Source organism: Quercus lobata, chromosome 1 (genome assembly GCF_001633185.2).
Source record: "Quercus lobata isolate SW786 chromosome 1, ValleyOak3.0 Primary Assembly, whole genome shotgun sequence".
Classification (NCBI taxonomy): domain Eukaryota; kingdom Viridiplantae; phylum Streptophyta; class Magnoliopsida; order Fagales; family Fagaceae; genus Quercus; species Quercus lobata.
Window position 1 is genome coordinate 15,384,064 of NC_044904.1, and position 14,568 is coordinate 15,398,631.

The window sequence follows — 14,568 nt, forward strand, 5'->3', positions numbered from 1 at the left end:
ATAAGTAGGAGGGAAAACTCATTCCTTTATATTCCCTTAAAATTTCAAATTTTCATTCTCCTCAAAATTGGGAGGAATGAGAGGGAATGAAATTAGATTTAATGATTTTTTTACTAAAACTCCCAAAATACCCCTATATATATTCAACCCTTTATTTTAAAATAGGGGTCTAATAGTAATATTATCATAAAATGATTTCATTCCATTTTCTCTATGTTACTCCCAAATAGGATTACTTACATTCCATTCATTTTTATTCATTTCTATTCCTTTATTTTAAAACATCCAATCAAGATTACTTAATTCCATTCAATTCCATTCCATTCTTTTTCCTTATTTAAATACCTTGCATTCCATTCCATTCACTTATGATCATCTCATTCCATTCCATTCAATTCCCTCATGAACTCCCAAGCGGGGCCTAAGCCTTATCACGTCCATCTCTTCATTTCTTCCCCAAAATAAAATATCAAAACCCACTCTCTCTCTCCCCATTTCTCTCTCTCTCTCTCTCTCTCTCTCAAAGCAAATTGGAAACCCTTTGACCAAAATGAAATGGTAAAGCTGTTGGCAGCAAAAAAATTTCGATGGCCGGCCATTTTTAGGGGACATAGTCAGGAACATTACATAGAGATTGCGATTTGAAGCTGCAACTCTTCGAATTGAACCCTGTGCTCAAGCTAGTCCTTATTCAATGAATTAATTGAAGCAATTTGTGGTGGTTTGGAATAGCAAGCAATTTGGGGTTGATTGTGTACCTTATTTGGAATTTTATTTTTCGTATTCAACCGATAAAAGGAAGAATATTTTTAATGTGGGAATGGGGATTTTGAATTGAATTCTCTGAGCTCTGAAGATCTTTTTCTTTTTCTTATTTGGTTGCTGGGAAAACGTGGGGAAAAGAAAGGAAATTTAGTTTAGAATTCTGAGTTTTGAATCCTGTTTGGTTCTCAAGAGAGCAAAGGTAAGAAAATGAAGAAAAGAAATTTTCAAATTTGACAGAAATAAACAAATTCTAAATATTTTATTTTCTAAATATAAAGACGTGGTAGCAGATTCCAAATATTAGCTTATTGCCATGTCAATGGAAAATAATTTTTTATTTTGGTCGTTAGTCATGTCAGTAATTTCCATCTAAGAGATAACGACAAGAATTAATTTGACACGACACTGAAAAGTTAGGGCCAAATTGACACAATTGAAATGATAGAAAGAGATCAAATTGAATTTTTTTTTTTATTTTTTTTTTATTTTTTAGAATCATATCAAATTGAAATATGATATAAAAGACAGGACCAAATATGTAGTTTACCTTAGTTTATATTTATAAATGTAAAGTTCATGGACGGTACGGGGATAGTACAAAACTACAAATTAAAGAATGGAAGACTATAAAGTTGTTATTTTTATGTTCTTGGTTAAAAAGGTGCATTAAATTACTATAAGTTCAAGAAAAAAATTATTATAACTAAAGTTAATAGTTTGAGTAAACTACACCTGTAGCCTCTAGCATCATTGATAATTAGTATGAAACCTGTGCTTACGCATGTGAATAGTGAATTATAGTGGTGCTATTGATGTTAGCTTAAATGGTTAAACATATAGGATATTAGTTCGATTAGGATATTTGGAGGTACTAAAATGATGTTTTTTTTGCAATTTTTATTATATTGGTTATGTTAAGTTTCTCATTACATTTACATTGATAAAATTACTATTGGATATTACGTATGCAATATTAATTTACAATTACATATTTGTATGGAAATCTAACAAAAGAAAAATTCAATTTTGATTCTAATTTAGATTTTCTCTAAACTTTGGCTTTATTGCGTAGTTAGTAATGGACCATATATAGTCATTGTATATTATGTAAATGACTTATAAATTTGAATTATTTTAAGTTACACAAAAAATGGTTGTTAAATATAAAATCATTCAAACTCTTTGTTCCTCTAATTTTATATATAAAGTTAGATATATAATTAAGTTTTTTATGGTTTATTTTTATTGGGCTCTTCGTATTTTATATTGAATTAACTCATTTGGTACAAAAATTAAAAAAACTTAGATTAGATGGGACATTTGACGCAAAATTAAACTCTAATGGAAATCAAATTTTTACATTGAATTAACTCACCTGGCATAAAAATTTAAAAACTTAGGATGGGACTTATGACTCAAAATTAAAATAAACTAATTGAAATCTAATTGATATATTTTTTTTTTCAGCTCTGGCTTTTAATAAATACATAAATAATTTACTTGGCACAAAAATTAAAAATTAGATAGGACATGTGGTGCAAAATTGAGAATCCAATTGAAATTTAATTGGATTTTCTTTGAGTTTTGACTTTTAATATATATATATATATATATATTTATATAGGTTTACAATGGATGGAGCAGATCCGGAACATAACAAAGTGGTACTACCCAAGAAAAAACCATTTTTAGCCAGTAAATCAAGGCAGTGATTCCCTACCTTTTGTGCATGTGAAAGGAGATACATGTGTGGTTATTTTTCATACCAATCAAAGGTTCGGCACTTCGGCTGTTGCATGGTTTTGGTTAAGAACTTATAGAGTATATAGTTTATACATTAGGCTATTAAACGGTTTTGGTTATGAACTTACAAAGTATATGATTTATATGTGGGTTTCAGTTAGCTCAACTGGTAAAGTCTCTGATGATTAAATAAGAGATCTAGGTTTAATTCCTGCCTACACCAAAAATCGATTGGTGTCTTGATCTTTATCATTAGAAGTAGACGCTATTGGTTAAAACTTTCTCACAAAAAAGAAAAGAAAAGAAAAGAAAATAAGTATATAATTTATACATCAGGATATTAAACGTGTTGCAAATACATACATAGTTTTGGTAACTCGTGAAATGAATAATTAAAATCAATGTAAGTAGATTTCTTGTATGACTTAGTGTACGTACAAGTTAGATTTGAGCTTATTTATAGGAGTGAAATAAGTTATCTAACAGTACATTTATATGAGAAAGCTCGAAAAGATGCAAGTTTTGATATGACACTCAAACAAGAAATAAAAAAAAGCGATGGTAAGACATGAAAAAGACGCACATTTAAATAAGGAGAAGAAGCTAACTATCAAAATAACATAGGATGTACGTGAAAAACCCTAAAGAAGGGATAAAAAACCACGATTTGAGCAAGAACATAACATTCTTGCTCGGCTTAGCTTGTATTTCGTATGAAAGAGACTAGTTTACAATGGAGTTGCCTTTCTTTTCTACCAACTCTCCACTTTTATCTCAAAATATCTACTTGGGTTCTTGCCTTAATAGCATAGCTGCATGTTTCTTTTATACTCTAAGAAATATGGCTGAATACAAAAGACAGGTGTCAAGTCATCATATTCTTTCTTTTTGGATCTTTTCACAATTGTGATTTTATTTGCTGAATAAGGGATAAGAACTGCACCAACGTGGCACTAGGACCCGTAGGTAGGTAGCTTTGACACTGCTTCGGAGACAAGTCTTGGACATTGAGAGGGACATTAGGAGTACTGTGATTGGTACATGTGTTCTTAAGGTGACTCATTGTGCACTCAACTAATAAGGGATGTTCTCATAGTCTCTGACCTTAGGAAGTCATTATCTCCATTTTTTTAAGTGCTTGAGTACCATGTTAGGTGTAAATCTTACTTCCTTCTCAAGGCAGTTATGCCTTTAGCACGGACCAAGACAAGATCCCTTAGCCAACGCTTCCTCTCCCTTTGCTCACAGCCACTCAAGGTGTAGAGTCCAGATTCAACCACTTACGCATTCTCCCATGCCTTAGTGGGGTTATGTACACTTAGTTAATCACATGATGGGCTAATACTCAAAAATGGTTTTGCATTATATTGAAATTGCTAAAAAAAAAAAAAAAAAAGAGGCTAAATTACAAATTTCACTACTTAACTTTATTCAAAATTTATTTCAGTTTTATAATTTTAAATTTGATCATTTTAGTCTTATAACTTTAATGATTATTCAATGCAGACATTCGGTTAAAAATTCACAGTCACCCAAAAACTAAGGGCATTTTGGTAATTTTAAGCTTCTTAATTAAAAAAAAAATCTAAAAAAAATTAAAAAATAAACTTCTCACTCTCCTTCTTTCTATTTTATTTTATATAGAAAACTCCTTCTTTCTAATATGATCTCTCTCCCCAACCTTCATCGCAAGTCGCTCCATTGTAAGGCTGTTGACAATGAAATTGGAAGGTGTAAAACTTGAATTTTACACCATATTCTTATAGAATTTAATTTTTTACAAATATCCAATAAATTAAGTTTTACATTGGACAAAGTTTAGCAAAAAACTTGGTTATAATTTAAGGCTACAACTTTACTCAATATCTATTTATTAGATGTGAATTTTGAAAAATCTACCGTTGAATTACATTTTATTCTTATATTTTTCATATTTGCAAAATTTTTAGAAGATAAAAAATCGGTAACTATGTCATCAATCAATTTTTAAATTTCAAGTTTTTGTAGAATAAATTTATGCATACAAAATAAATTTATAAATCAAATAATAAATATAATTTGATTGACACGAAATTTTAAATGTGTGTTAAGAATTTAAAGAAAATGCAATGTAACAGTTAGATTTCAAAATATATAGACTTATTAATTTTTTATGTGAGAGTTGTAGTTTTAGACTTCAACAAAATTTGTAGCCAAAATTTGGTCCTTTTACATTTGACCATTTTAAAAAAAAATTTATTTGTATGTAATGTAACATAATTCCCCCTTTTTATAATCATATTTTTAAATTTTTTTTAGTAATATTTTTTTTTTGAGTAAATTTTTTATTTTTAGTAATCAGATTGGTAAATAGAAATTAGAAAGTAACATAGTGGATAATGAATATAACAGGGTTCGTAGACTTCCCTCCTAGTACCAAGTAGTAACTATAGTGAAACATTGTCCGTCTCTCCTTAAACCCTGTCTGGTCTCCTTAAACCCTAATCGTGGAAATTCGTCACCTGTCTCTCTCAGCGACCCCAATTTAGGAATTTACAAACGGTAAAGCTATCATCTTCAACAAATTACAATCTTCGAACCCCACAACTTCATTCATTTTCCCCTGTTAATAATTTGGTGTATTATTATTATTATTGATTATTGACAGAGAAAATGCCGGTTCGGATCCGATTGGCTCGGTTCGGATGCAAAAACAAACCCTTTTACCGGGTCATGGCTGCCGATAGCAGGTCTCCTCGTGATGGCAAGCACCTCGAAGTCTTAGGCTACTACAATCCCTTGCCAGGTACAATTCTTTGAGTTACTTTCATTTTTAAGTGAATGTTAAATTTTTTTGGTATTTTTGTCATATGATTAACAACTAAACTAACTTATCTCTATAATTTCTTTATGCCCATTAACAAAGATTAGATTTTTTTGGTTGCAAATCTTACTTCCATATGGAATGTCATGTGGGGTTTGATACAAATTATTATTATTATTATTGTTGTTGTTGTTGTTGAGTAAATTTTGGGAAAACAAAAGGAACTGAAATGTTAGTGGCACCCAAAAAAAAAAAAAAAATAAATTTTGGGAAAACAAAAGGAACTGAAATGTTAGTGGCACCCAAAAAAAAAAAAAAAAAACCCTGTACTCAGCTGAGCATAGTGTGGTTGTTGGGCTTAGAAAGGTTGGATTTTTAGTGCTTTGAAACCAAGAATAAGACAAATTTTAAAATTTTAAGATTTGTAATTCTATTTTATGCGCGTAGGGTTATTTCTAGAACTGTTTTGTTGCTTCCTCGGCCTTGCAAATGATGATGGCGTCTAATCAGATGCGTGCCAACAGCTATGACAACAATGAAATGCCTGGAAACGTCATTGCCTGCTAAATTTTCATTTAACCCATTACATGACAGTTCATTATCCACGCGTACATTTTGTTACATGACCTATTTAATAGTCATGTGACATGCTTAAATGATTTAATGATTTATGTGATTTAATATATGTGGATGGTTATATGAAATGCCACATAATAAGTTGTTGTAGATTCCTCCAATCTAGTTTGGAGGAAATCTTTGTTCTTTCCTTTCAATCCTTGCGGTAATGAATAAAGGCTCACTGTCTTATTGCCGAGGAATTGTTGCAACCTAGAAAAGAAATATATTTAGAATTTTGAATCTTAAAACCTTGATATCTTTTAAGAAAGAAAAATTGAACTAATTGGATTGGTGGATTTTTATTTCATTAAGATATAAAAGCAACAAATAAGATTAACTTGAGTTTATGTTTCTTTTGTGTAGGCCAAGATGGTGGCAAACGAATGGGTCTTAATTTTGAAAGGGTGAAGTAAGTAGTTTTCTTCAATTTGTTGTTCTTTCTTACTTTCAATTGATATGCTTTGAATTCTTAGTGAAAAGTAGCATTTGAACATCTTAACTTGTTAGTCATAATTAGAAACTTTCTTTTTAAATTTTCAATCCTTTTTTATTTATTTTTTATCTATTCAAAATCAATTGTTTTTGACTTTTTCGCCCCCTTATTGGACATAGTTGCACATAAGAACTAGATAATTGCATCCCTCTCTCTCTCCACACCCACACAATGTGAGCATGTGTGCACTTGTATTATTGATCTTTTGCTTTAAAAATGGGTTATTTATTTGCTTTCTTGTTTCTCATCTATGTACAAACTATAGATTTTAAAAGGGGGGAAGAGTGTCAATGTTAATCTTTTAAGTTTATACTAATTTAAGAACTAGAATATAGCAGGCATTATTTGTGCGGATGTAGCTACCTGGTATTAAAGTGGCCAGAATTTGAAGCCTTACACAGAGGAACTTGTGTGAATAGTATAAAATAAACACTTAGCAAATGTGTGCCTGTTTTCTGTCTATTAATTTTTTCTGATGGTGCCATGGTGGGTTAGCAAAAGATTGAAGGGTTTGCCAAGAAGTTAGGAGTAGACAGGAGGACGGCAGAAGTGGGTCAAGGTAGCAGAATGGTAAGGAGGCAGGGTTGGCTCATGCCACCAAAGTTGGGAGAAATTGGCCAGAGATGTGTTGTTCAGGCCATGCCATAGGCATCAAAGGGTTGAGGAGAAAAGGCCTTTCAAGTGAAGCCCCAATCATTTGACAGGGAGCAGGGTATGTTGAGGGGAGGAGTGGTGGAGGAAGATTCCTGAATTTAGACTAAGGGGGTTGCAGTGTAGGATGGACAAGGCACACAGAGGGTTCAAATATAGTATGTTTCTCAAGTAGCAATCAGCACAGAGCTTGAAGTGGAAATATTCTTCACCTGAATCATTTCTTGAAAACCACTTGAAAGATTCCAAAGTTGCCTCACACAGTTGATAGACCATCTTTATTGTATAGCCATCAACAATTTTTCCATGGTTCAACTCGAGGGTTGGTTTTTTCAAGGAATTGCAATTAGGGGCAATGTCTCTTCAACTGTTGATATTAAGATGGTTTCTGATGGATTCTCCTAAGACACTCTGATCCTTTTTTTTAGTAGAAAAGTATTTGAGCTACTTATGCAAATGCTATGGCTTCACGATTGAGTTGGTTAGGCCAAGGCCTGGTCTTTAGATTGCCCATGGGAAAATTCTGGGGCTATCATGAGGATCACTTGTAAGACAGATGGAACCTTGTATAGTTTTTATATTGCTCTATATCAGATGAGCTTCTGCTTAATGTGAAATTCCCTAGTCCTAGATTGAATAGTTACCTATTCTTGCTATGCCCTAGAAAAGGCTTAGATGTTGTCCTTTTCTTTTTTCTGCCCTCTTTATATATATATATATATATATATAAAATACAACTTGGCTGCTTTCAAGTGGAATTAATACTTTATTTTATTTGAAGTTTAAAAGTTGGAACTTCTCTACTTTGGATATTTATCTGTTCTGTATTTCTGGATCAGCATTGAAGGATTTATACATGCTGGATGTTTTGTCAACTATGAAAGCATTTCTATTTGCATAAAATTTCTATGCAATTGCCCCTATCTGTGTTTTTTGGTTGAATGTGACAAAGGTCCATCGTATTTATTTATTTTTTCTAATTATACACGCTGTCTGCAGATATTGGCTATCTGTTGGGGCTCAACCCTCAGAACCTGTGCAGCGCATTCTTTTCAGAGCAGGGGTACTTCCTCCTCCGCCAATGATGGCAATGGGACGTAAAGGTGGACCACGTGACACATGCCCTGTTGATCCTATGACTGGTCGCATCTTGACCCTAGAGAAGCCACTTAATGCTGACCAGGCAAAGGACACTGAAGGTGATGTAGATGTTGAAGGCGGCGCAAGTACATCATGAAATTCTTCATTGCAGTTTTTAAGATTTTCTTCTTATACTTGTCTCTTTTATCTCTTTTTAGGGGGAGGGGGGTATCCAGGGTCTCAAGAATCTTTGTTTCTACTCGGATATCCTCCGGAGAAGCAGCCTGGTCTTGCTTAACCTTCGAGTTTGGACAATAAGTCTCATCTTTTCTGGGAAGGCAGTAGCTTGTGTAGTGATATTGGTACTTTGCTGCATCACAGATAGGGTTGAATCATGAGTGTAGATGTACTTATGTGTTTTTTGTGTGTATGTGTTCCCAAATTGCCAGCCAAGTTTGCCCCTCCTTGAACTACACACAAGTAGTTTCATTGAGAATGATTTGAGAGCAAAGTACTTTCCAAGAATAATTGACTTCCTTGCAGATATCCTCTTTGTGGGAAGCTGATTTGTAATTCTGTGAATGTAATGTTTAGGATACTATCCAATTTATGAGAAAGTCCTCTTTTTTGTTCAAACTTAAAAAGTTGTAAAACCTGTGAAGAAGTTTTTGAGGACAGACCTTTATGATTAAGGTTTTACCTTAGGTTGAGGCCCATTGGGCCATCCTTCTAGTGGATGGCCCACAGCATTATTAACTTTTAATAATATTAAAAAAAATTGTTTGGATAAAAAGTTAAATATAGTTTATCCATTTGATTACAAGCTAGTAATAAAAAAAAAATTATGTGGTTTTTTTTTAATATTTATTTTTAAATTCATAAAAATAAGTGAATTTTAATTAACTTAATGAATAAATCATCTTATTCATAGACATGGGATAGACTATAGAGTACAAATGTATTACTATATATTTATATTTTAAAAAATTATTCTTTATAAAAAGCCATAAGTCACGGTCACAGCTATATTTTTATTTTCAGTTTAGGGGAAAAAAAAATTCTATTTATAGAATAAAATGAATTGAAAATTGAGATTAGTGGTTTAGGTATGACTAAAACACGTAGCAATGGAGAAGCTTTGCGATTACGCGTACTCTAGAAAAGAACAACAAGAAGGAACCGACGAGTGTTGACACTTGACATATCCATTTGTTTTTCTTCTTCTAAACTACGTAGTACTAATATTATTTTATCATAGTATTTGTAAATCCAATTCTTGAGGAAAATAAAAGTAAACAGTGGAACTAGTTTGATAAGATTTCATTTGGATTGTCGGTGTTGGGAAAATGGAGAAGGTGATGAATATGCTGAAGCCAAAGCCAAACCCACAACAGCAACTCAGAGATTGGCAGCGTAGGCTTCGCCAAGAGTGCCGCAACACCGAGCGCCAAATCCGAGGCAATTTTCTCATCTGGGTCACTTTTATTTTATGTTTTTATTTGGTTTTTATGGATTTTGGATTCTTGGGTGTGTGTTTAATTTTGAGATTGTTTTCTCTAATCTGATGGGTTTGGTTTCAGATATACAGAGGGAGGAGAAAAGTGTACAGAAAGCTATAAGAGATGCTGCCAAGAGAAATGACATGGGCTCTGCCAAGGTATACACTTCCAACAACCTTGCATTCCATTCCCTTTTTGAATTTTCAATTTCTGTTTCCTTTAAGTATATGAAATTTGTTGTTGAAAAAAAAGCTAATTTGTAGTTGATGGTGGTATTTTTGGATTTGGGGTAACATGTTGATGTGGGTGCTTGTTGAAAGAAAGTGTAACTAATAAATGATGTAATATAGTGTTGAACATGAACACCCAGATCAAACCATTCAGTGTTTAAGCTTCAATGAAGGTTCAACTACTTCTTTGAAGTTGAGACTTAAGGGAAAGAGAGCCGGTTGGTATTGTGTTTGATTGGTAGCCATCCTTGTATACTACTTGGCTAGCATTTGTATCGCCACCTTACATATGGTTCAATGAGTACTGAAGATTAGTCTAGTGCATTAGCGGCTTTGCATATTTAAATTATTTAGCTGATTTTCATGTTGGTGATTGTACTTTTCTTTAATCATATAAGCCTGAACTTAAGAATGACCCCAACTCTGCCATACTATGACTCATGTTGAGACAAAGCTTGATTATTTAATTTCAATTCATATTCTTGATTTGATGAGGTAGATCTCTGATGAGTGAGGCCTTACTGATTAGAAAACAATTGAACTTGTAAAGCAAGTTGGGTAACTTTAACAAGTCTTATTCATTTCATAGTAGCGAGACATCATTATTTGTACACCAGTGGGTTTTTTTTTTTTGGTTAAATTATTATTTTTTACATTAACTAACTTGAATGGGGGATAAAAGGTGGTTTCATGATAATTGAATCTTTTACTCAAATAATTGACCCCGTTATCAGCACATTTGGTTTCTGTTCACAATCAAGGAAACCTATCCAAAAAAAAAAAATGTTCACAATCAAGGAAACACTCATTTTTATTTTATAGAGATATTATGCTACAGAAGTACATTATATGTGAAGAAGTGGTTCCAATTACTGCTTTTCATGTTGGGCATCTCATTGTATATGGATGTGGTTGATCTCATTAGTCACTGCTGCTTATCAGATTGACTATTGCATATAAGGATGCCAATATAACCTTTGAGCTTAGTTGTTTTCTCCTTTGAGATTTAAGGTACAAAGATACACATGAACGAATTTGCAATTCTTCTTCACTTTTCTCCTTTTTTTTTTGTGTGGTAATTTTATCACAGGCGCTTGCTAAGGAAATTGTGAGATCTAGAAGAACAGTGAACCGTCTCTATGAAAATAAGGCACAAATGAATTCAATATCAATGCATCTTGGAGAAAGCGTTGGTATGATGCTTAACACATCTAAATTTACTGCTTTCTTTTTCTTTTTGGTCCCTCAGAAATTAATTCATTTCAGTTGTTGTGGAATATGGTACAGACTTCTATCAAGTCAAATGCATAACAGAATTATTGTCACAGAACATCCAGATATGCATAAAATCAATTATTGTCAAAATTAAGATCAAAATACTGAATTGAATAGAAGGGTGAAGGCATCCATGCATAATACTGAGAGAGAATTGTTTCAGAGTATTTACCCTATTTAAAATCTCATGATAGAGCACTTTCTTTTTTGATCTCATTATTGATCACTGATTCTTAGTGACTTGTGAAGGTTTGCTTCAAGAAAGGATCTTTAGTCTTTGAGACTCAAGATTCAAACTTGACTAGGATTATCGTTTCTTATTAATTCTTGAATAGGAATAATTTCACAGAATGAAGGTGGGGAAAGGTGCGATATAAATATACATACGTACATACAGAGCAAAACTTAGTGCAGAATCTAAGGTGCAGTACATCTGATCTTGCAATAAAACTGCCTCATGGACGTGGGACCATATCAGCTGTGGTAAGCATTTACCTAAAAGACTTGAAAACCAAATGCTGTAACACCCCTCTCTCTCTCTCTCTCTGAGTTTTAGGTTTAACAGAAGTTTCATCTTGTTGTTTTCCCAGCTCTTCCTTGATCCCTGAGATGATGATGGTGGGTTTTGCTTCATCGCCAATCCAGAGATCCTAGTGCCTTGTAGTCCATTGATGAGGACAACCTCATCGTAGAAAAAAATTATTGGAAAAATGAAAGAACTTTGGACATCCAAGACTTTCTGTCTGTGTTGAACAAACTTATGATTTTATAGAATTTAATTCCAGCAAAAAAAGAAAAAGAAATTTAAAAAATTCCATTGACATGTATATAGAAATTATTTAATCCTCTTTCAATATTTTCAGTCTTTAGTCTTTACTTGGATGTGGTTCCTTTGGATGGATATTTGAATTCTCTTCAATGGTTTGAATTTCTGTAGTCTATTTTATTTCATTTTCATTTTCATTTTTTGGTTGATTTTGCAGCAATTGCCCGTACTGTTGGTCATCTATCTAAAAGTGCTGAGGTCATGAAGCTTGTTAATAACCTAATGAAGGCTCCACAAATGGCTGTTTCAATGCAAGAATTCAGCAAAGAGATGATCAAGGTATCCTCATTGTTGCTGTTCACTTTGCATCAAAAAACAAAAGAGGACAGCTTTAGTTTGGGTATAGATAATGGAATTAATGGATGGCATTGCAATCTTTGGAATTTCAAATGCAAAAATATTCCCATTTCATCAGTTCTAAATAGGATTCAACTTTTTTAGTATTTGCTTTTTAAACCAAGATTTCCATGGTTTGTTTATGATTATGTATAACCCTTGTATCATATATAAAAGAAATATTCCCCTTTTGCTGTTTGGTTATATATCTCTTTGGTTAAATTTCAAAGAGTGGATGTAACAGTTGTTACTCTTAAATACTTAATGAAGGCTATATCTTATTATAAAATTCAATGCTTTGGGATTGGATCTGAATTTCATTTTTAATATTCTGATAAAGAACTTTAGGGTGAATATATATGGCAAATTCTGAATATTGTACCTTATAAAGCTTATTGTTAAACATAACTAATTTGGATTTAGATCATGGATGTTTAACCATTAACTTCTCCATTGAGTAAGTATTTTTGTGTTTGTGATTTGTAGGCAGGGATCATAGAGGAGATGGTGAATGATGCTGTTGACTCAGCCCTGGACTCCGAGGATATAGAAGATGAAATAGAAGAAGAAGTTGATAAGGTCTTAACTGCAATAGCTGGTGAGACTGCTGCACAGCTTCCAGAAGCAGTCAGAAAGGAAAGGGTGAAGCAACCTGCTCAGGTTGTAGCGGCTGCAGAGGAGGTATGTGTTACTTGATTCCCCTGTAATGGCCCTTCTTTAAGCTATTCTTTTCTGGCCTTGATTGAATGAAGAGGCTGTAACTGCATTTACCCTGTAACGTGGAATATGTATTTGGCTCATGTAGGAAGAGGCTATAGCTGAGGGTGCTGACGATGACGAGGAATTGGAAGAAATTAGGGCCCGGCTTGCCAAAGTTAGGTCTTAGTTTAAGCTTCCGAGCCTATACCCTCTAGCAATGCTAGCATAGTATATATGAGAAAAAGTTGAGTTTGTTTACTTGCATTTAGCCTCTTGATCATATTAAAATGGGAGCAGATGAAGCCTAATTCAATACTGCTAATGAGAATGGAGAGGAACATCTTCTGTACATTATACTAGAAGCAGCTTTGCAAGAATTAAGAGTTTTTAGCTGTAATTTGTGTAATAATTGCAAATCGTTGTTTTTGATGCTATGAATATAATTCCATCCTGCAGATTTGGAAGTCTTTCATGCTATGATGCAAATGAGACATTTCATGAAACACAGGAAACTGAATGCTGCAATTACAACCCAACATAAAACGGAATGATAGTTTATAAATAAACAAGCTTATTCTTGTACAAACAAAAAATGCCATTATGTTAATTAATATGCATCTCAGGCAAGGATTACCTGGTGCCCAACAGGCAACAGTACAAACATGCAGCCTAAAAGCATTTCTTGTTTAAAAGTTCATGACAAAAGCCACGCTCTAAAATGCAATTTCTTCAAGTACCAGCTTATTTTACCACTTGAATCTGCTTGAGATATTAGAGCTGCTCTCATTTTTCTGTTGTGAACCACTAACCAAAAGAAGATGAGTCATGAGGCAAAAGTTTTAGTGAAGTTTTTCACGTTTCAATTTTGTGTTTCGGTTCACATAATTTGTTTGATACTCATCTATAGAACGTGACGAATGCTTCCAATCTATAGCCATCTGATGTAGGCCCGGCTCTAGACATTTTGGGGCCTTAGGCGAACAATTAAAAACAGCCTTTTTTATTTTTTATTTTTTATTTTTTATTATATATATATTTATGTATTTAAAAAATTAATATTTTTATACCATAATATATTTATTTAAAATTGTTTTTCTTGCATTTTAAGACTCAAAATATCTAATTAAATTTTTGTATTTAATTTTTTCTAAGATCTCTTTTTTGATATGCAAAAGGGATAATTTTTCTTTTTGTTTTTTCATTTTTTTTTTAATAATCCTTTAGTATTATTGTTTTGGTTTTTTTTTTTCTTTTAGTTACATGTGTTCCAATGTTTTTTTGTTTTTGTTTTTGTTTTTTGTTATTTTGTTTTTGTTTTTGTATTTGTATTTGTTTTTGTATTTGTTTTGGTATTTGTTTTTGTTTTTGCTTTTCGGTTTTGTTTTTTTTTGTTTTTTGTTTTTTGTTTTTTTTGTTTTTGTTTTTGTTTTTTTGTTTTTTTGTTTTTTTGTTTTTTGTTTTTTGTTTTTTGTTTTTGTTTTTTGTTTTTTTTTGTTTTTATTTTTTTTTTTTTGTTTTTGTTTTGTTTTTTTGTTTGTTTTGTTTGTTTT

General features: G+C 32.4%; 2 protein-coding genes across 2 annotated transcripts; both read left to right on the top strand.

Annotated features, from left to right (window-relative positions):
- The first annotated feature begins 4,910 nt into the window (after positions 1 to 4,910).
- LOC115980668 (30S ribosomal protein S16-2, chloroplastic/mitochondrial-like) lies at positions 4,911 to 8,797 on the top strand. The gene is made up of 5 exons (XM_031102898.1): positions 4,911 to 5,049; positions 5,156 to 5,293; positions 6,293 to 6,338; positions 8,073 to 8,272; positions 8,372 to 8,797. The coding sequence occupies exons 2-5, from the start codon at positions 5,161 to 5,163 to the stop codon at positions 8,449 to 8,451; spliced, it is 459 nt and encodes a 152-aa protein (XP_030958758.1). The 5' UTR covers positions 4,911 to 5,049; positions 5,156 to 5,160; the 3' UTR covers positions 8,452 to 8,797.
- Positions 8,798 to 9,238: 441 nt separating this feature from the next.
- Positions 9,239 to 13,490, top strand: LOC115980677 (vacuolar protein sorting-associated protein 24 homolog 1). The gene is made up of 6 exons (XM_031102909.1): positions 9,239 to 9,611; positions 9,734 to 9,810; positions 10,973 to 11,075; positions 12,141 to 12,262; positions 12,806 to 13,000; positions 13,125 to 13,490. The coding sequence occupies exons 1-6, from the start codon at positions 9,500 to 9,502 to the stop codon at positions 13,203 to 13,205; spliced, it is 690 nt and encodes a 229-aa protein (XP_030958769.1). The 5' UTR covers positions 9,239 to 9,499; the 3' UTR covers positions 13,206 to 13,490.
- The last annotated feature ends 1,078 nt before the right edge of the window (positions 13,491 to 14,568 follow it).

Coding starts and splice junctions, on each gene's coding strand:
- LOC115980668 (XM_031102898.1), top strand. CDS start 5,161: ATGCCGGTTCGGATCCGATTGGCTCGGTTCGGATGCAAAAACAAACCC. Junction 5,294..6,292: donor CTACTACAATCCCTTGCCAG/GTACAATTCTTT, acceptor TCTTTTGTGTAG/GCCAAGATGGTGGCAAACGA. Junction 6,339..8,072: donor CTTAATTTTGAAAGGGTGAA/GTAAGTAGTTTT, acceptor CGCTGTCTGCAG/ATATTGGCTATCTGTTGGGG.
- LOC115980677 (XM_031102909.1), top strand. CDS start 9,500: ATGGAGAAGGTGATGAATATGCTGAAGCCAAAGCCAAACCCACAACAG. Junction 9,612..9,733: donor CACCGAGCGCCAAATCCGAG/GCAATTTTCTCA, acceptor GTTTGGTTTCAG/ATATACAGAGGGAGGAGAAA. Junction 9,811..10,972: donor ATGACATGGGCTCTGCCAAG/GTATACACTTCC, acceptor ATTTTATCACAG/GCGCTTGCTAAGGAAATTGT.